The 22,779-nt window shown below is 45.3% G+C and overlaps 1 protein-coding gene across 1 annotated transcript in view; it reads left to right on the plus strand.

Annotated features, from left to right (window-relative positions):
- The first annotated feature begins 1,320 nt into the window (after positions 1-1,320).
- The window catches only part of LOC106586478 (sodium/potassium/calcium exchanger 3), a 66,653-nt gene continuing 45,194 nt past the window's right edge, over positions 1,321-22,779 (plus strand). The window contains exons 1-2 of the mRNA XM_045707069.1: positions 1,321-1,587; positions 6,015-6,149. Coding sequence (XP_045563025.1) covers positions 1,389-1,587; positions 6,015-6,149 — 334 coding nt within the window. The 5' untranslated portion in view covers positions 1,321-1,388. The remainder of the gene's footprint in view (positions 1,588-6,014; positions 6,150-22,779) is intronic.

Here is a 22,779-nt window from a genome sequence, read left to right on the forward strand (position 1 = left end):
TTGAGTGTAGGATTCCTCTCTACAGGTTATTGGCAATCGTCCATTTCAGGTGTGGTTTTATGCACAAAACCACATCTGGGTCGCAACGGACAGTTTGGTTGTGTGTGATGTGTGGCTTTTGTTTCTCATGTATTTTCTCATGACAGTACAATGGCATACTTCCTCCTGTAGTCAGGTAGCTTATATGATACTAGTGTGAGAGGACAAACCTTTTGAGACATAAAGCACCATCTTGTTTGATGCATTATTATGCAACTTTTTTTTCAATTACACCAGCTTTTGCCACTTCTTTTTACTTTTTTTCTCTTTCAATTCTCTGATTCTCTCTCTCCCTCCCCCCAGTCCTTGACTCAAAGGGTTAAAGGAGGCACAATGAAACCTAGTTGCTAAGAGCCCTAACCACTTTTTCCACTCTTGCTGGAAACTTTCCAGTGCTATTTCTAAGAAAACGCAAACAATCAAGAGTGACTGTTTGTCAGAATTAAAATATTATCCTGAAATTATAAATATCCTAGAAACCTATTATTTTTTTCTTCATAATTGTATGTGAATAGCTTAATACAATTTCTTTGGAGGAAAAGTTGCCTCATTTCATATCATTTACATTATGTGAAGCCTTTCACTGGGTTAGGCCTGTTTAATTCAAAGCATGCATGTCTAATGATAGTAAATAACGTTAAGCTAGTTATATTTCCCACTGTAAAGTAATCACAGTCCATCTTATGTGATGACAGACATTAATGTGAAATTCATGAGCAATGCATTCATTGATCTATTATGTAACGTATGCATAATAGCATAGCCTACTCAAATATTCTTTAAGGTGGCCTGGGCACAAAAAACTTTTGAAGATATCTTTATGTAATTCAGCTATCATGTATTAATTCCAACATCATGCAACAAAAAAATTTCGAAGAGGGTAGTGATAGGCAGTGTACCGAGCCTCGAAAAAAAATTATGCTATACTCTCTCACTGTCTCTAGGCAATTTCTACGTCAAACAGCTTGCACATTTGATCTATCTTTCTCTCTCTCGCTCTCTCTTGTCGGACACAGCATCCTACAATAACATCACCATACACATCAGTGAGCAATCCGGCGTTGCGCTCACGAGACGCCACAGTCGCATCAAGGGAGCGCTCCTGCCGCCTGTCCTACTATTGCATGAAATGAAAGTGTAATATGAAATAGAAGCAAGAAGCCCTGGCACTTCAAAAGGAAAACAAACCCTGCAGTCCACACCTCAACACTCGCGACTATCCAACGATACCGACTTGAAACTTTTACAAGCCCCCCCCCCCTCCACACACACACCGTTCACCCACTTTGTATCCGTTCGTGTAAAATTCCCTCCGAGAGCTTTGCTGCTCATTTAACTCCGGCGGCTACATGGACGAGGAAGAAGCCGCGGAAAGGATGCCTCCAGCCGGCGTCCGACCCCGGAATCGCCCGCCGCAAGTGATGCTGAACCAGAAAAAGATCAAAGCGAGACGGAAAAAGCGAAAAGAGTTGGTTTTGATCCAAATATGCTTGTTGGGAGGGATGCTTCTCGTCGTCAAGGGGTTCTCCTACCTAACAGAAAATGCAGGTGAGGGTAGGCCTATCAACTTACCCCCTGTTGGGGGATGGAATGCTGAAGTGGGAGTTCCATAATGGCTGTTATGTAGCCCATAGAGTCCATTGTTTTGTTACCATGTTTTGTAACAATACAATGTTACATTGATTTTGCACATCATGCAAATTGGGTTTTAACTGTAGGCTACTTTTGAGTACTCGTTTTGCACAGTTCTGAACTGGACTGGAGTGTGCTCAGGGGTGTCATGCACCCTTAAAAATCTGGGGGGGCACAAAGTATGTGAGGATGGCTGGTGTGTGTGTGGTCAAGAGGGGGGCTAGGGCCCTTGTCCTGAAGTTGGAGATTTTTTCATTTTTCAAACAGCTGAAACAGTTTTTTCCTGCAATGTACAGCACGGGTTGGAACCAAGTTTATTTTCCAATGGTTTCGTTCTGAACAGAACCATTCTTCTTTCGTTCCATTCCACTATTCCAACCAGCAAAATAAAGTTCTGAACCAGTTCGACCCCAAAAAAGTAACAGTTTATGGCGTTCCTTTTTAAACCTCTGAAATATATATATATTTTTACATTTAGCTCGACAATAAATGACTTCACCAATCAATGCGCATAGAGCAGTTTTCTATGGAGTGGGTAAGCGATTTAATCTGTATAGGAAATTTAGCCAATTGTATTTTGCCGTAACAGCATGGTTTAATCATAATGAAAGACAAACACACACACACTCTGCTGCCAGTCACAGTGTAGAGCGCAATATTCTGAGGAGGAAGTTTGGCTTGAAGCGGTGGGCATCTTGTTATTACATGCATTATCTGAATTAGGCACACAGAATTATACCTATGGAGGAGTGGCTTCTGCAAAGAAACTTTTAATGTCATTGAACTTCCGAGTTGGTTTAACGTTGGACCACTTCAAACGTTAGCTAGGTAGCTAACAAGCTTGTGTGTGCAGAGCAGCACTAGAATAAAAACACGTCTTCACTTTTTTGTAGTTAATAAATCCAATGTGACAACTATAGTATCCTTAACTAGCATTGAATGTCCATCCACCCCTGCAGCAAAGCACCCCTACATCATGATGCTGCCACCCCCGTGCTTCACAGTTGGGATGGTGTTCTTCAGCTTGCAAGCCTCCCCCTTTTTCCTCTAAACATAAAGATGGTCATTATGGCCAAACAGTTCTATTTTTGTTTCATCAGACCAGAGGACATTTCTCCAAAAAGTATGATCTTTGTCCCCATGTGCAGTTGCAAACCATAGTCTGGCTTTTTTATGGCGGTTTTGGAGCAGTGGCTTCTTCCTTGCCGAGCGGCCTTTCAGGTTATGTCGATATAGGACTAATTTTACTGTGGATATAGATACTTTTGTACCTGTTTCCTCCAGCATCTTCACAAGGTCCTTTGCTGTTGTTCTGGGATTGATTTGCACTGCACTTTTCGCACCAAAGTACATTCATCTTTAGGAGACAGAACGCGTCTCCTTCCTGAGCGGTATGACGGCTGTGTGGTCCCATGGTGTTTATACTTCCGTACTATTGTTTGTACAGATGAATGTGGTACCTTCAGGCATTTGGAAATTGCTCCCAAAAACTGAGTCTAAATGTATTTGGCTAAGGTGTATGTAAACTTCTTACTTTAACTGTATATATTTACAGTACCAGTCAAAGGTTTGGACACACCTACTCATTCTAGGGTTTTCTTTTAATAGTGAAGACATAATAACTATTAAATAAGACATATGGAATCATATAGTAACCAAAAAAGTGTTTTGAATACTCTTGGCATTCTCTCATACCAGCTTCATGAGGTAGTCACCTGGATTGCATTTCAATGAATAGGTGTGCCTTGTTAAAAGTTAATTTGTGGAATTTCTTTCCTTCTTAATTAATGCGTTTGAGCCAATCAGTTGTGTTGTGACAATTTAGGGGTGGTATACAGAAGATAGCCCTATTTGGTTAAATACCAAGTCCATATTATGGCAAGAACAGCTCAAATAAGCAAAGATAAATTACAGTCCATCATTACTTTAAGACATGAAGGTCAGTCAAAACTTTGAACGTTTCTTCAAGTGCAGTCTCAAAAGCCATCAAGCACTATGATGAAACTGTCTCTCATGAGGACCGCAACAGGAAAGGAAGACCTCTGCCGCAGGAAAGAGTTACCTCTGCTGCAGAGGATAAGTTCATTAGAGTTACCAGCCTCAGAAATTGCAGCCCAAAGAAATGCTTCACAGAGTTCAAGTAACAAACACATCTCAACATCAACTGTTCAGAGAAGACTGCATGAATCAGGCCTTCATGGTTGAATTGCTGCAAAGAAACCACTACTTAAGGACATCAATAATAAGAAGACTGCTTGGGCCAAGAAACATGAGCAATGGACATTAGACAGGTGGAAATCTGTCCTTTGGTATGATGACTCCAAATTTGAGATTTTTGGTTCCAACCGCCATGTGTTTGTAAGATGCGGAGTAGGTGAACGGATGATCTCCGCATGTGTGGTTCCCACCGTGAAGCATGGAGGAGGTGGTATGATGGTGTGGGGGTGCTTTGCTGGTGACACTGTCTGTGATATATTTAGAATTCAAGGCACACTTAACCAGCATGGCTACCACAGCATTCTGCAGTGATATCCCATCTGGTTTCCGCTTTGTGGAACAATCATTTGTTTTTCAACAGTACAATGACCAAAACACCCCTAGGCTGTGTAAGGGCTATTTGACCAGTGAGAGTGATGGAGTACTGCATCAAATGACCTGGCCTCCACAATTACCAGACCTCAACCCCATTGAGATGGCTTTGGATGAGCAGAGTGAAGGAAAAGCAGCCAACAAGTGCATATGTGGGAACTCCTTCAAAACTGTTGGAAAGCATTCCTCATGAAGCTGGTTGAGAATGCCAAGAGTGTGCAAAGCTGTCATCAGGGCAAAAGGTGGCTACTTTGAAGAATCTCAAATATAAAAAATATGTTTAACACTTTTTTGGTTACTACATGATTCCATATGTGTTATTTCGTGGTTTTGATGTCTTCACTATTATTCTTCAATGGAGAAAATAGTAACAATAAAGAAAATCCCTTAAATGAGTAGGTGTCAGAGAAGCATTGCCTGTACAACCGCTGTAAAGCTCAGGTGTTTTATACTGCAGCTAAAATGAAATCAGGGCAGAGTACCCAGGGGTATACTAAAAACACTTCTCCAGGTTACAGAGAGACAAAAGCTGTCCACTCCTACTCTCTTCCTCTACTACTCTACAAAGCACTTTAACTTTAAAACACCCAGCTTGCTATTCGAGGTCGACATTTGCTTTTCATGAGCTGTCACTTATATCCCATTGAATCCATTACAGAACAGGAACAGAAGGCTTGGTGCTTGTATATGAATATGCATATTTCATACTCATGATTTGTGCATCACTGCTATGTCAGTGTACGTATCCTGGTAACGGAACAACGCAATGCAACAGGGACACACACTACTGTGTGTGTGTGTGTGTGTGTGTGTGTTCAAACCAACAATGACACTCCAGCTAATGCATTTCTCCTCTTCCCATTGTGTGCCTGTCTGCGAAACTATTAAACAACGTGCCGAATATATATTAATTCTGTTGATTATTTATGATCCACTTCATGAAGTGCGTGCGTGCGTGTGTGTGTGTTATGTTCTCTGAGCTTAATGGAGGAGCACTCAACGCCTTGCAGGCAGTGACACATTAATCACCGGTGCGATATGCTTGTTATTTCTGTGTGTGTGCGTGTATGTATGTGTGTGTATGGATGGCCTGTGTGTGTGCATGTGTGTGTGTCTGTGAGAGGAGGTAAATACACATTGAATGTTGGCACGCGATGCCCTTTGCCCGCTGCCTGCCTTGTGAGTACAGAATCAAAGGTGATGATGCCAGGTGGAAAGTTCAGCCATGACTCTAGGTCTGACTATAGGACAATTGAATACCTCTGCTTCTGATTTTGATTCGAAGCATTTCTCTTTTGTGTCTGTCAGACGTGTGGTCAGCCAGCTGAAAAGGTTAGAGTGGGTTTAGGGTTGTCCAAAGAAGAAAATGAATGAATCCTGTACCCCGTTTTTGCCTCTAGGTGTGTTATTTATTCAGAGTGCACTCATGATTCAAGTGGCATTTTGTGTGATTCAATACAATGTATTCTGCCCACAGTCCTTTCCCTTCGTTTCATTTCTCAGTGCATAATAACTTGACAAATATAACTTCAACACTGACAAAATAACTTTTGTTGATTTCAAAGTAGAGCATGGTTGTTGTGTTAGGTAGGGACAAAACAGAATAAAACAGAGAGAAACCGGGAGGTATTACTGAACTGGTCCAATAACAAATGCTCGTTTTCATTTTGTGTTGCAAAGAATTTTGATCAATGTGCCCTAATGAACATGCCCTGGTTACCTCTTTTCAAGCCTCCTCTACCTGTGTCTCGTAGGTTATGACACATCCAGCCCCACCACGTATGATGATGAGCGATGGGGAGGCAGGAAGCTACTGCAGGAGGTGGACACATTGGACAGTAATAGCAGCTTGGAAGAGGACGAGGAAAAGAAAAACTGCACCGAGCCAGGTAACAAAATGAAAGAAAGAAATTAAACCTCTAATATTCCTTCCTCTCTTGCCCCCGCTCCAGGTAAGAGAGAAAGAAGGAAGAAAGAGAGCACCCCGTATTCTCCCTCCCTCCACCCGTTATTCCCATCTCTCCTTGTCTTACCAATCTGGGGTAAAATAGACTTGGGTCAGATAGGCTCCCATGAGCCTACAGTACATCACACACACACACACACACGGTAGTGTTCTTTCTGGGTGTTTCAGCACTTTTCACACTTATTCTCGGTCACATTCTGGGACCCCTGTAGCTTTTCTGAAAAGTGAATGTCCCCAGTTTCCATGGCGACCTCTTATCTGATCATCAACGAGCGCCTTGGGCTTGACTGTTCAAGCCGGCACTCGTCGATGGATGAATGGTGTGTAAGAATGCTTGAGTTACATGTTTTTATTTTACCTTTATTTAACTAGGCAAGTCAGTTAATAAGAACAAATTCTTATTTTCAATGACAGCCTAGGAACAGTTGGTTAACTGCCTTGTTCAGGGGCAGAACGACAGATTTTTTACCTTGGGGATTCGATCTTGCAATCTTTCGGTTACTAGTCCAATGCTCTAACCACTAGGCTACACACTGCTAGATGGAATGGTGCTGTATAGAACCAAAAAGGGTTAAATCCCTCAAATAGACAAAACTATATATATATATTAGTGCCGGTCAAAAGTTTTGACACACCTACTCATTCAAGGATTTTTCTTTATTTTTTACTATTTTCTACATTGTAGAATAATAGTGAAGACATCAAAACTATGAAATAACACATAGAATCATGTAGTAACCAAAAAAGTGTTAAACAAATCAAAATATATTTTATATTTGAGATTCTTCAAAGTAGCCACCCTTTGCCTTGATGACAGCTTTGCACACTCTTGGCATTCTCTCAACCAGCTTCATGAAGTAGTCACCTGGAATGCATTTCGAATTTCTTTCCTTCTTAATGCGTTTAAGCCAATCAGTTGTGTTGTGACCAGGTAGGGGTCCATATTATGGCAAGAACAGCTCAAATAAGCAAAGAGAAACAACAGCTCATCATTACTTTAAGACATGAAGGTCAGTCAATCTGGAAAATTTGAAGAACTTTGAAAGTTTCTTCAAGTGCAGTCGCAAAAACCATCAAGCGCTATGATGAACCTGGCTCTCAAGAGGACCGCCACAGGAAAGGAAGACCCAGAGTTACCTCTGCTGCAGAGAATAAGTTCATTAGAGTTACCAGCCTCAGATTGCAACCCAAATAAATGCTTCACGGAGTTCAAGTAACAGACACATCTCAACATCAACTGTCCAGAGGAGACTGCTTGAATCAGGCCTTCATGGTGAAATTGCTGCAAAGAAAGGACACCAATAATAAGAAGAGACTTACTTGGGCCAAGAAACATGAGCAATGGACATTAGAAGTGCATAGCCCTGCAGAGTTAATAAAGTGACTAAAATCTTAGGCTAAAACTGAGCGAATTTGAAGCAGGTCTCTTATATGTTTCTCGTCTTCAAAATCCCACATCCTTCCCCATATGAACCACAGCTGCTTCTGTGTTCTTATTGGTCAGCTGCATTTATGGACTTTCATCACCATCATCATCCAGACCGGCCTATCCTGCATCATCTAGCCCAGTGTCTATTTATAGCCCCATATGGATGGAGGAAATTTGACATTCAACTCTGTTGTAATGGTGGGTTGAATTGAAGCTTGGGAGAAGGAGGGAGGGGAAGAGGGGATGGAGAGGGTTTCACTGAACGAGTGCATTGACGTTTTGCTTTCTTACCTTGAGCTATGACATAATGATGACACACACACACGCAGTCATATCCCCCACCACATTCCCTCTCCTTTCCCCCACTTTCTGGTATGCTAATTAAGCAAAATGGCCACAATCAATCTCCCATCTCATCCTCCTCCCTCAAGGTCACCCTTGCGGTCTATAAAAGGGAGATAGGGGTCAGAGGTCAAGTTATTCTCCTTTCCCTGCCTATTATAGTTCACCTCTCCTTCTCCTTGTTAAAATGAAAGCGAGCGTTTAAGAGGCCAGGACTCTGGGGTGACTCCAGTGACGGGTGGCATAAAGGTAGAGGTTGGACTATATAATAACCTCTCCTTTAAATATGCACACGCACACACACACACACACACACACCACACACACACTCACACAGTTTGGACTAACCTCTCTCGAAAGTGTACCTTCTTTCACCCCTTTTCCTAATTTAATTTGTGAGTCCTGTTCCTGGTAAAAATAGATGTAGTGTGTGTCTCGTGTTAAGAGTGAGTCCTGTTGATTTGATGTTTTGGGGGGGGGGGTGTATGATTGCGTGTGTCTGTGTGTGTTAGTCTACATTTACAGTGTGTGCAAATATTTTCTTGTCTGTCTGTGTGTGTTATTGTCCGTGTGAGAGAGAGCACCCTGTATGCGTGTCTGTGTCTGAGTACCGGTACCCCTGCTGCCCCAGCAGTAGAGATGTGTACAGTACAGTGCAGTACCGGTACCCCTGCTGCCTCAGCAGTAGAGATGTGTACAGTACAGTGCAGTACCGGTACCCCTGCTGCCTCAGCAGTAGAGATGTGTACAGTACAGTGCAGTACCGGTACCCTTGCTGCCCCAGCAGTGGAGATTTGTACAGTGCAGTGCAGTGCAGTACCGGTACCCCTGCTGCCTCAGCAGTAGAGATGTGTACAGTACAGTGCAGTACCGGTACCCCTGCTGCCCCAGCAGTAGAGATGTGTACAGTACAGTGCAGTACCGGTACCCCTGCTGCCCCAGCAGTGGAGATGTGTACAGTACAGTGCAGTACCGGTACCCCTGCTGCCCCAGCAGTGGAGATGTGTACAGTGCAGTACCGGTACCCCTGCTGCCCCAGCAGTAGAGATGTGTACAGTGCAGTACCGATACCCCTGCTGCCTCAGCAGTAGAGATGTGTACAGTACAGTGCAGTACCGGTACCCCTGCTGCCCCAGCAGTGGAGATTTGTACAGTGCAGTGCAGTGCAGTACCGGTACCCCTGCTGCCTCAGCAGTAGAGATGTGTACAGTACAGTGCAGTACCGGTACCCCTGCTGCCCCAGCAGTAGAGCTGTGTACAGTACAGTGCAGTACCGGTACCCCTGCTGCCCCAGCAGTGGAGATGTGTACAGTACAGTGCAGTACCGGTACCCCTGCTGCCCCAGCAGTAGAGATGTGTACAGTGCAGTACCGGTACCCCTGCTGCCGCAGCAGTAGAGATGTGTACAGTACAGTGCAGTACCGGTACCCCTGCTGCCCCAGCAGTGGAGATGTGTACAGTGCAGTACCGGTACCCCTGCTGCCCCAGCAGTAGAGATGTGTACAGTGCAGTGCAGTACCGGTACCCCTGCTGCCCCAGCAGTAGAGCTGTGTACAGTACAGTGCAGTACCGGTACCCCTGCTGCCCCAGCAGTAGAGATGTGTACAGTGCAGTGCAGTACCGGTACCCCTGCTGCCCCAGCAGTAGAGCTGTGTACAGTACAGTGCAGTACCGGTACCCCTGCTGCCCCAGCAGTGGAGATTTGTACAGTGCAGTGCAGTGCAGTACCGGTACCCCTGCTGCCTCAGCAGTAGAGATGTGTACAGTACAGTGCAGTACCGGTACCCCTGCTGCCCCAGCAGTAGAGATGTGTACAGTACAGTGCAGTACCGGTACCCCTGCTGCCCCAGCAGTGGAGATGTGTACAGTACAGTGCAGTACCGGTACCCCTGCTGCCCCAGCAGTGGAGATGTGTACAGTACACTGCAGTACCGGTACCCCTGCTGCCCCAGCAGTGGAGATGTGTACAGTACAGTGCAGTACCGGTACCACTGCTGCCCCAGCAGTAGAGATGTGTACAGTACAGTGCAGTACCGGTACCCCTGCTGCCGCAGCAGTAGAGATGTGTACAGTACAGTGCAGTACCGGTACCCCTGCTGCCCCAGCAGTGGAGATGTGTACAGTGCAGTGCAGTACCGGTACCCCTGCTGCCCCAGCAGTAGAGATGTGTACAGTACAGTGCAGTACCGGTACCCCTGCTGCCCCAGCAGTAGAGATGTGTACAGTACAGTGCAGTACCGGTACCCCTGCTGCCCCAGCAGTGGAGATGTGTACAGTACAGTGCAGTACCGGTACCCCTGCTGCCCCAGCAGTGGAGATGTGTACAGTACACTGCAGTACCGGTACCACTGCTGCCCCAGCAGTAGAGATGTGTACAGTACAGTGCAGTACCGGTACCCCTGCTGCCGCAGCAGTAGAGATGTGTACAGTACAGTACCGGTACCCCTGCTGCCCCAGCAGTGGAGATGTGTACAGTGCAGTACCGGTACCCCTGCTGCCCCAGCAGTAGAGATGTGTACAGTGCAGTGCAGTACCGGTACCCCTGCTGCCCCAGCAGTAGAGCTGTGTACAGTACAGTGCAGTACCGGTACCCCTGCTGCCCCAGCAGTAGAGATGTGTACAGTGCAGTACCGGTACCCCTGCTGCCCCAGCAGTAGAGCTGTGTACAGTACAGTGCAGTACCGGTACCCCTGCTGCCCCAGCAGTGGAGATGTGTACAGTGCAGTACCGGTACCCCTGCTGCCCCAGCAGTAGAGATGTGTACAGTGCAGTGCAGTACCGGTACCCATGCTGCCCCAGCAGTATGGCTGTGTACAGTACAGTGCAGTACCGGTACCCCTGCTGCCCCAGCAGTGGAGATGTGTACAGTACAGTGCAGTACCGGTACCCCTGCTGCCCCAGCAGTAGAGATGTGTACAGTACAGTGCAGTACCGGTACCCCTGCTGCCTCAGCAGTAGAGATGTGTACAGTACAGTGCAGTACTGGTACCCCTGCTGCCCCAGCAGTAGAGCTGTGTACAGTACAGTGCAGTACCGGTGCCCCTGCTGCCCCAGCAGTGGAGATGTGTACAGTGCAGTACCGGTACCCCTGCTGCCCCAGCAGTGGAGATGTGTACATTACAGTGCAGTACCGGTACCCCTGCTGCCCCAGCAGTGGAGATGTGTACAGTACAGTGCAGTACCGGTACCCCTGCTGCCCCAGCAGTGGAGATGTGTACAGTACAGTGCAGTACCGGTACCCCTGCTGCCCCAGCAGTAGATATGGACATGTGTACAGTGCAGTACCGGTACCCCTGCTGCCCCAGCAGTAGAGATGTGTACAGTACAGTGCAGTACCGGTACCCCTGCTGCCCCAGCAGTGGAGATGTGTACAGTACAGTGCAGTACCGGTACCCCTGCTGCCCCAGCAGTGGAGATGTGTACAGTACAGTGCAGTACCGGTACCCCTGCTGCCCCAGCAGTAGAGATGTGTACAGTACAGTGCAGTACCGGTACCCCTGCTGCCCCAGCAGTGGAGATGTGTACAGTACAGTGCAGTACCGGTACCCCTGCTGCCCCAGCAGTAGAGATGTGTACAGTGCAGTACCGGTACCCCTGCTGCCCCAGCAGTGGAGATGTGTACAGTACAGTGCAGTACCGGTACCCCTGCTGCCCCAGCAGTAGAGATGTGTACAGTACAGTGCAGTACCGGTACCCCTGCTGCCCCAGCAGTGGAGATGTGTACAGTACAGTGCAGTACTGGTACCCCTGCTGCCCCAGCAGTAGAGATGGACATGTGTACAGTGCAGTACCGGTACCCCTGCTGCCCCAGCAGTGGAGATATGTACAGTACAGTGCAGTACCGGTACCCCTGCTGCCCCAGCAGTAGAGATGGACATGTGTACAGTGCAGGCCTTGATGACGCTCGGCGTGAGCTCTCCTGAAGTACCTGCAGAAGACTTCTCTGATTGTTCTGTTCCTTCCACCAACGTCCTGCTGCTCCTCCACTTCAGACGGAACCCCTCATTTCACTAACACACACACACACACACACGTGTGTGCCCACACACACAAGAACACACACGTTACACACACACACAGACAAACATACACACACACATGCCGCCAGAAAGACATGAAATTACCCATTACGCCCACCTTCCATGATTTTAATTGCGGGGACCCCGCTGGGTGAGTTTATTTCTGATTTCTGATGCTTGGGGAAAGGAGAGGAGAGGAAAGGAAAGGAGAGAGGAGAGGAAAGGAAGTGAGGTGAAAGGAGAGATGAGAGGAAAGGAGGGGATGGGAAAGGAGAGAGGAGCAGAGGAGGCGAGAAAAGAGCAGAGGAGAGGAGAAGAGGGGGGAAGGGGAGAGGAAAGGAGGGGAAAGGAGGGGAGGGGAAATGAGAGAGGAGAGGAGGGGAGAAAAGATCAGAGGAGAGGAGAGGAGAGGAGGGGGAGGGGAGGGAGAGGAGAGGGGAGGCGAGATAAAAGGGGAGGGAGAGGAAAGGAGGGGAGAAAAGGGGAGGGGAGAAGAGAGGAAATCAGGGGAGGGGAGCGAGGAGAGAAGAGAGGAGAGGAGAGGAAAGGAAGGGAGGGGAAAGGAAGAGAGAGGAGAGGAAAGGAAAGGAAGGAGAGGAGAGGAAAGGAGAGGAGAGGAAAGGAAAGGAGGGGAGAAAAGAGCAGAGAGGAGGGGAGAGGAAATCAGGGGAGGGGAGAGAGGAAAGGAAAGGAAAGGAAGGAAGGGGAAGAAGACAGGAGAGGAAAGATGAGGAGAGGAAAGGAGAGGAGGGGAAAGGAGAGAGGAGAGAGGGGAGGACAGAGCAGAGGGGAGAGGAGGGGAAATGAGAGAGCAGAGGAGAGGAGGGAGGGGAGAAAAGATCATAGGAGGGGAGAGGAGGGGAGAAAAGAGCAGAGGAGGAGAGGAAAGGAGGGGAGGAGAGAGGAGAGGAAAGGAAAGTGGAGAGGAAAGGAGAGCGGAGAGGGAAGGAAGGGAGGGGAAGGAGAGAGGCAAGGAAAGATGAGGAGAGGAAAGGAGGGAAGGGGAAAGGAGAGAGGAGAAGGGAGGGGAGAAAAAAAGCAGAGGAGGGGAGAGAAGAAGAGGGAGGAGTGGAGAGGAGATGAAAGGAAAGGAGGGGAGGGGAAAAGAGGGGAGGGGAGAAAAGAGCAGAGGAGGGAAGGGGAGAGGAGAGGAAAGGAAGGGAGTGGAAGGAGAGAGGAGAGGAAAGGAAAGGAGAGAGAAATGGAAAGGAGGGAAGGGGAAAGGAGAGGGGAGGGAAGAAAGAGCAGGGGAGGGGAGAGGAGAGGGGGGAGTAAAGAAGGGGAGGGGAAAGGAGGGGAGGGGAAATGGGAGTGGAGGGGAGGGGAGAAAAGATAGGTAGATGGGTGTAGGTAGATGGGTGTTCTCACTCTTCTTCTGGTAGTGTAGGTAGATGGGTGTTCTCACTCTTCTTCTGGTAGTGTAGGTAGATGGGTGTTCTCACTCTTCTTCTGGTAGTGTAGGTAGATGGGTGTTCTCACTCTTCTTCTGGTAGTGTAGGTAGATGGGTGTTCTCACTCTTCTTCTGGTAGTGATGGTAGATGGGTGTTCTCACACTTATTCTGATTGTGTAGGTAGATGGGTGTTCTCACTCTTCTTCTGGTAGTGTAGGTAGATGGGTGTTCTCACTCTTCTTCTGGTAGTGTAGGTAGATGGGTGTTCTCACTCTTCTTCTGGTAGTGTAGGTAGATGGGTGTTCTCACGCTTCTTCTGGTAGTGTAGGTAGATGGGTGTTCTCACTCTTCTTCTGGTAGTGTAGGTAGATGGGTGTTCTCACTCTTCTTCTGGTAGTGTAGGTAGATGGGTGTTCTCACTCTTCTTCTGGTAGTGTAGGTAGATGGGTGTTCTCACTCTTCTTCTGGTAGTGTAGGTAGATGGGTGTTCTCACTCTTCTTCTGGTAGTGTAGGTAGATGGGTGTTCTCACTCTTCTTCTGGTGGTGTTGGTAGATGGGTGTTGTCACTCTTCTGGTAGTGTAGGTAGATGGGTGTTCTCACTCTTCTTGTGGTAGTGTAGGTAGATGGGTGTTCTCACTCTTCTTCTGGTAGTGTAGGTAGATGGGTGTTCTCACTCTTCTTCTGGTAGTGTAGGTAGATGGGTGTTCTCACTCTTCTTCTGGTAGTGTAGGTAGATGGGTGTTCTCACTCTTCTGGTAGTGTAGGTAGATGGGTGTTCTCACTCTTCTTCTGGTAGTGTAGGTAGATGGGTGTTCTCACTCTTCTTCTGGTAGTGTAGGTAGATGGGTGTTCTCACTCTTCTTCTGGTAGTGTAGGTAGATGGGTGTTCTCACTCTTCTTCTGGTAGTGTAGGTAGATGGGTGTTCTCACTCTTCTTCTCGTGGTGTAGGTAGATGGGTGTTCTCACTCTTCTTCTGGTAGTGTAGGTAGATGGGTGTTCTCACTCTTCTGGTGGTGTAGGTAGATGGGTGTTCTCACTCTTCTGGTAGTGTAGGTAGATGGGTGTTCTCACTCTTCTGGTGGTGTAGGTAGATGGGTGTTCTCACTCTTCTGGTAGTGTAGGTAGATGGGTGTTCTCACTCTTCTGGTAGTGTAGGTAGATGGGTGTTCTCACTCTTCTGGTGGTGTTGGTAGATGGGTCCTCAGGGACTGGAGAAAATTCCGATGAGGAGTGTTAGGTTTTAAGGAGATGGATTTGGTGCTCTGTTGTTTGTAGGTAGAGGAGTTAGCCCTATGCACTTGTAGGGCATAGGGTTATGTAACAGAGGAGGCTGGTGTGAGGAGGTATAGGAGGATGGGCTCATTGTAATGGCTGGAATGGAATAAATGGAACGGAGTCAAACGTGTTTTCCATATGTTTGATACCGTTTCATATATTCCATTCCAGCCTTTACAATGAGCCCATCCTCCTTTAGCGCCTCCCACCAGCCTCCTCTGCTATGTAGGCTATTTTCACTCAGCATCTGGCCAGAAAAGGGAAGAGAAGAGATGTGTGAGATTGCTGATAGGGCTATGCAGTTCAAGAATAGGTGACAGACAAAGAGAGAGAGACCCAAAGGTTGTGTGGGTTTATAAAACGCTTTCATGGCCTTTGATTTACTGCTGTGAGATATTCAGACATGTACAGTTTGTAATAAAACAACACAAAAGGATATTCTTAGATCTAGACCTTGTTCTAGTCATCAAACATGTGTTTTCATTAGCACTTGGTTTTTCAACTCATCCTTCGATTTTAAACATGATATTTTAAACATGACATGATTGAAAACGGCTTCTCTTTTATAACTAATTCTTTAAGTTCTCCTGTCCTTCAATAGGATACTGGAGACAATTCCACATGCACAAAGTCTAGACTTAACCGATAACGTTCTCGATAACTGCGTGACTATATGATACCGTATGCCACGATAAAATGAGAACACACACACTGCTGCTGCAGAGGGGACCCCAGCCCGTGTATGAGGCTGCTCTCTCAAGGGGTCTGCTCCCGGAGGCGTTCAGTCTTCAGCACACACTATCTGTTTTGGCCATGACTTAATTAGGGTTCCCTCTGAACTGTGTGTGTGTGTGTGTGTGTGTGTGTGTGTGTGTGTGTGTGTGTGTGTGTGTGTGTGTGTGTGTGTGTGTGTGTGTGTGTGTGTGTGTGATACCCTTAGGAAGCTAGAAGGACCAATTGATTAATTGCAGTATGATGCCCCAGATGTCTGTAGAGGTGGGTGATGGCTGGGTAGGTAGGTGTGTGTGTGTGGACTCCTAGCACTTTGACCCATAGGCTCACTAGAAGAGATGAAGCCTTGTCTAACTCAATATACAGTTGATGAAATAAAATAAAAAAACGTATAACTGTCAGCTTTTACATGGTGATTAACATCAGATCTGGGTTCAACTACTATTCCAAAGCTTTCAAGTTCTTTAAGTTTTTCCTCTAGCCTGCCTTGAGTTGCTGTAGCCTGCCAGATGGGGTGGAGTGGGCGGTTCAATTCTATTTGAACCCAGGTTTGCTAATCATATTCATATTGGTGATGACCCGTCTATACCGAGAGAGATTTCCTTTGAGAAATCAACTGCTGGGTATTGTGATGCTTGAGGGGGCTGAGGTTGGGGTTTTCATAATAACATAACATCAACAGCTACAGATGGTGTGTGTGTGTACTTTAGTGTGCAGATTGCAGACGCCATATACTTATTGCATGAGGAATGAGGAGGAGATCGTTCCTCGTGGGAATAAGACCAATCTATCTCTGCAATTAGCTTAGCAAGTTTCCCCAAAACTGTCGCTGGGGTCACCACCTCTTTCTTTGCTTTTATCGTTTTCTCTCTCTCTCTCTGCTCCCTCTCTGTCTCACCATATCTCTCCTTCTTTCTCCTTCCCTCTCTTAGCAGCTCACCGTTGAATTATAGAACCAAGGATGTTGTCCTACAGCGGAAGTCACTCCACACACCTTTAAAGATTCATCTGAAAGTGAATGAGATGGGTGATTGGGGGGGGATGTTCAGCAGTCTTCCTGACTGCTAGGAACATCCTATTCCTTTAACTGTTTCCCCAGAGAGGTCAGAGGAGCTTAAAGAAACCTATGTCTTTTTACATTTTTACACAGCCACACATTCCTCTTGAGTAGGTAGAGTAGGCGTAATGCTGTGGCTCAGTGCAGTACAATGAGCGACCCTGAGTTAGATAGATAGTGCAAGTGAGGCCAGGGATTTCAGTAGAAGATGCTGGGTCACATCAGCACATACCTTTCACTCTGTGGCGTCGATAGTGTTTCCCCTAGTGATAGTGATGAGTCCTATTTCAGGTTCGGTTAAGATGATGGGCATTTAAGGTGATACAGATGTAGGATCTTAATTTGATCACTCTTTTGTTGCTGAGGATTTTCTATGCCACCGTAGGTAATGCAGATTAGCTTTGTGATTTACATAAATTCACTGAAAACCTGCACTAACACACGGTTATATTAAGTGTTGCACTTTTCATGTAGCCTACTTTTCGCCAGCTTATAGCCTAACCACCGATCAAGCAACATTATAGATTAAACACTCAAATCCTGTTGCTGCAGGAATATTTTGCTTTGACAATACTGGTCAATTGAAGCTCCCATACCTGTAGGTTCATGATGGCCTTAATGGTATCACTTGCTGTATATCACCTTGAACATCCATAGCTCTATCTGTATATTGGAGAGAGGTTACATTTCCCAACAATATACCTTCCCAAACAAATGACCCGAATAGGGTTCTTTTTAAGTTATTTTTAGTCTTTCTCTTTGTCACCCCCAGGCGTGTCCAGCTTGGCACGCGATCCTAGTGCCTAACTGACACTTTCGACTGAGAAAGCTCCTCCAAACGGCACGCAATCACACACACACACACACACACACACACACACACACACACACACACACACACACACACACACACACACACACACAGCTCCCTGTATAGCGCCCAGGGCAGTTGTCACTTAATCTCTGTTAACCCAGAAGTAAACACTTGCGTAATTTGGTCAGCTGCGTGATTAACGTCTGTGTTCATACCTGTTAAAATGTTTGTCTCCACCCTCGCAAACGGAAACTCTCAGCCAAAGCCCCCTTTTGAAAGAGGTGCTACTTTACTGTCTCTCACACCTAGCTGTGCTCTTACTGTAAGTCAAGTCAAAGCAGTTTAAGCACTGCCTTCACCCAATCCTGAAACGTCCAAATAACCCGTGACAAAACCCCCAAAACCAGAACTAATGCTGCTCGTTAGATCATGCATCCCATTAAGTCCCGGGCAGATCGGTCTACACACAGAATCTGCCCACGGGAGATTAGTTGTCACTTAGTGTGAATTCACTCATATGTCATTCGCTGGGGGTGGATGTGATATTTCAGTTCGGAAGCCCGCTTTGACTTGTCATTGGCTGGAGGGGATTGGAGGGGAGGGGCCGGATGTCATCTCACGTTCAAAGATGGTTGGTGTTGAATCAAGCAGACAGGTATCAAATAACATCAAAATGCTTGTTTATATTATTGCTTATTATAATCTGTTCACTTTTACACTGGGAATTGGCCTATATGGATAGTGCTAAATTGAAATGTTTCTTACAGAAGGAATATGAAAAGCACATTCATAACCATGGTAGCAATTGAAAGGGAACAGTTTGGAGTTAATGGGAAAATGATTAGACCAAAGGTGAGTACACAACAGTTCACCTGACACAAGACTGAATCAAAACGTAACATTTATTGTACTTTTCGCCTCATTTGTTGATGACGAACACTGAAAATACTCTGGATAAATTCAGTAACATGATAAGACTGTCCCTGGAAAATGTGGGTTAGGTGCAACATAAGCCAAAAGAATTACAAGGGTTTGAGTTAGAGGACTAACTGGAGTCTCCAAGTGGACACACCCCTCTCCAAAGTGGGCACAGTTCCTTAGTCATTTCTATGCACTTTTATGACTCAAAGAAGAGTCTTCAACTATAAGGTACTTTTTGATCTCTCCTAGCTGTGCCGTTGAGGAACTAGAGCAAGCACACTTGTAGTTGTTGTGTTTGGAACACAGCCCTGCATCCCCGCCATCACACAATGACTGTTGTTGTTTACTCAACCAAAAACTGCCCATTATAAACCGCTGTCTGGGTCAGGTGGGTATGATTTGAAAGCTTCTTCTCTTGCCGACATGACTAGCTAAGTTATAAAATATGATCTTACAGTGTTGGGCTTTCACAAGGCAATTCAGAGAAACAGATTGTAATTTTGGTACGCGTAGAAAGGAGTCGAGTGCATTCAGGTGTGTTTGCTGCTGCAAATTTTCTTTCCAATTAACAAACACAGGCTCATTCTGTTCAGAGCAACCAGGGTGTGACGCCATGTCATCTTGTAACATTATCCAGTTAGTATTTTAAAGTAGACAACGACACGCTTCCATAAGATCCTAGTAGGCAGCCTATTACGTTGAACATTTTAAAGAATGGGCATCTTAAGATACAGCAAATGGAATAAATACATTACAAATGTATAGGATCGTATAGGATAGTGCTGAGTGATTAGTGCTTTTTGAACTCGGTTCGATGATTAAAAAATGATCAACATTTTCGATTTCGGTTTCGATAATTTTTTTCAACATTAAATGCACTATGCATTATGTGGGTTGAATGCTGTAACAACACAGAATAAAACTATTAATACAAGTCCCATGATGGTAGTGACTGTCCATTACTGGTTATCACTTAATAACTTTCATTTATTCACATTATTTTACTATAATAATAATATTTCAGTTGTGGTGTATATTAAATTTGTTTTATTTGATGACTTTATTATTTCATTCCAAGTCATCATCTCATCTCTATAGAGCTGCTGCCTATGCTGTCTGAAAAAAAAAACTATTTTGTAGTTCTTCAAAGTAAGTAAGACATACTTTTATGGTTGTTTAATATAGCAACTGCTCTCTATATATGCCCTCTTGATCGCGCATTCTTCTGTCTCTTACGTAGCAGGCGTAAAAGAAACACAGACCGGACAAGTAGCTTCGCAATGGATTATGGTCATTATAGCTAATTATCACGTTTTCTGCGCTAAACTATGTAGAACATTGGCCCTGTTGGAAACTACAACTCCCTACTACACAGTTCGGGCGTGATCTGATTTATCTCTAGAGAAACTGCAGCGCAATGTGCGCATTGAGTTCACAATTATAAAATTGTTTTGTTATCTAAAAATTGCTCAGACATTGGTCAATTAGTTGTTTAAAAAACTTTAAATGACCGACATTTCGGTTAATCATTCAGCACTACAAATCTAACATACAACTGCAGGAAGGCATAGTAGTAGAGGATATGTGTTCCGAAGTGGAGGTTTCATGCTGTAGACAAAAGGTGGTTTGGCACGCACAGATTGTGTGTGTGCGATGCACCACAGCGAGCGAAAGCAGGAGACCTTAAATGTCACATTACTCAGCAAGGTAGCTACACTCATGACACGCAATGTGTCACCACGCGTCAGCGTCTGCTGAGCATGTGTTGAGAGGAGGCCCCTAGCCCTCCACGTGCACAACCAGGATGCACACAAGAGCGTCCGTGCACGGTGCACATGCATGAGCCTGGCTCCGGAGAGCGTGAAATTACAAGGTTAAGCGTCATTTTAATCCAACACTGAAAACTACTGTTTAGACCCTAATGATGTTGTTGTTTTGTCATTGTTGTCCTCAATATCTTCAAGCCATACTATATGTCAGGTGATGAGTGTACACGGGTAGGGTACGAGGACTTTCGTCATAACACAATTCTGATAACCCTTTTGTCCACCTATGCATGAGAGAAATACTGTAAGTGCTATTCTATCACTTTTCCCTTGTCTTTGTTTTATTAACACCATCTCTCTTCTACAATGTTCTAGTTCCCCCACGCGTCAAGTCAATTCCCCAGAATGCTTTGCAACGCAGCCATATGGTGCATGGGGCTGAAGTTCCGTGTCTATTTTAATCCCGGTGATGTATTTCATATTTTAAGCAGCAGTGCTTTCAGCTCGTGTTTCCGTTTCTTTCTTTCTTTGACAATAGAAGACACAGTGTGTGTCCCAAATGGAACCCTATTCTATTTGTAGTGCACTTCTTTTGACTAGAGCCTTATGGGCTTCCCGGATCTCATCGTTCTTTTTTTCTCTTCCACAATAAAAGACAGTTGAAGATTTAAAGACAAAGGTTGCGTCCAAAATAACGCCCTATTGCCTATATAGGGCACTACTTTTGTCCAGGGCCCATATAGCTCTGGTGAGAAGTAGTGCACTGTGAAGGGAATATGGTGTCGTTTGGGACGTTGACATAGGCCTTGTGTAGGAGTGATCAACATCCAATCACAAACACCGTTGCTGCTCTGCTGAGATCCTATGGGATTCCGCAACGACGGATTTTAACAGCATGCAAACTGATTCAAGATCTCTTTCTCTTCTCGCCAGTCCCGGTGAAATGGATTTGGTGTGTGCGTGTGTAGGACAAAGCGTGTTGGATGGTTGGGTTGGATGGTTGGCCTACTTCAGGGTTATTTGAGGCTATTGTTAATCTACCAGGCGTACAGGGATACAGTACTGTAGGCTGGGCAATGTGAATCTGTGTTTTATCCATAGTGTTAAAGGATTGGAAGGAACAAGTGGCCTGAATGGTCTAGCGGTTTAGGCCACAGCCTCCTTCATACATATGTAGATGTGTCGGGATAGATTTTAATCAAGACTACTGCCTTGTGTCGCTTTCTCTCTCTACCCTCCATATCTCTGTCATCCTCTCTCTGTCTCTTCAATAAATAAGAAAAAAAGGAACGGAAGGAATTAGAGAAACAATGAATTTTTGGAGCGACTACTCTGGATCACGCTTCAATCAACATATTCCCTTTGTTGAAGTTAGAAGGGAGCAGGCCTATAGATGCTATGGCGCCATATCATTTTCATTGGTTAGATTTCTGTTTTGATGATAGTGAATATGTTAGTGGCGATTTTAACATCCCTTCAAAGACCAGAAGATAAATTTGATAAGATTTTAAATTCACCTCAGGGTCAACTTAGCGCGATTGGAAATCTTTCAACCAAATCTCCCTCGTCTCAAGTTCCAAAAATCGGACTCTGTTCCTTTCAGAGACCTTCTTCAAACAGGCCTAAACCACTACTCCTTTTAACTTCTTCCTCTCTTCCCTCTCCTCTCTATCTTCCTTCCGTCGTTCTCGTCGATAACAAACTGTCTTAGCCAAGCAATTAGACAGTAGGATTAAAGGAAGTGGCTACACCAACCTCGTCACTTGGGGGTTGCTTTTTGTGTACCTTGTGTGTTTTTCCTTTCACACACAAAAACAACATCTCCCACCGTGCATAATTATCCTGCCGTGTGAGATGCCGAAACATGCACACGAAGGCACACACACACACACACACACACACACAAAATTATTCAGGACTGTGAGATGCCGAAACGCACAACTCATAATTGGCTGGATCACCTCCTGCAGCTGATGATGGTTGATAGGAGTGTGTGTGTGTGTGTGTGTGTGTGTGTGTGTGTGTGTGTGTGTGTGTGTGTGTGTGTGTGTGTGTGTGTGTGTGTCTATAGTAAATCTATAGTACTTGGATGTCCTGTTAAGAAGAGCTAGTTAGCGAAGAATTCATTAGCTCTGTATTTAGCGGTTATTTATCATCATTATTTATCATTGCCATGACGCCTATACATTAATGAAGCTTCACCGCAACAACAACTAATTATGTTACAATTTGATACAATTATAATTAATGGTATGGAGACTCAGTTAACACGTTATACAGATATAGTATATGCCCAAAATGGTAATCAAACTCACAATCCTGGTGCCATAAGAAAGGTCTACTGGTTGTCTCCTATTCGCCCTTAGTAATGTTAACATGGACTTTCAGAGTGTTTCCCATCCCTGAACAGTTAGATGCCAGATGGGGAACCCTTTGATTTACAGAGGGGAATGGTCAACCCCTGTTAGTGTCTGCTTCCCTTCAAATCGCTGTCTCTCTACTTTAGCGGAAGAAGGTTTTCCCTCTTTCTCTCTCTCTCTTTCTCTCTCTCTCTCTTTCTTTTGCTCTCTTTCTCTCTCTCTCTCTTTTTCTCTCTCTCTCTTTTTCTCTCTCTCTTTTAATCTCTCTCTCTCTCTTTCTCTCTTTCTCTCTTGCTTCTTGGGGGGTTAACAGTAACACAGATTTTGTATTAAACTTTTCATTGACAAACGACTTAATGAATCAAAAGTGTAAAACAACGGAAGGCGGTGATTATATTTGACAAATGGAGCTGGCTATTACTGGTTTGGTAGAAGAGAAATGG

The sequence above is a fragment of the Salmo salar genome, chromosome ssa02, assembly GCF_905237065.1.
Source record: "Salmo salar chromosome ssa02, Ssal_v3.1, whole genome shotgun sequence".
NCBI lineage: Eukaryota > Metazoa > Chordata > Actinopteri > Salmoniformes > Salmonidae > Salmo > Salmo salar.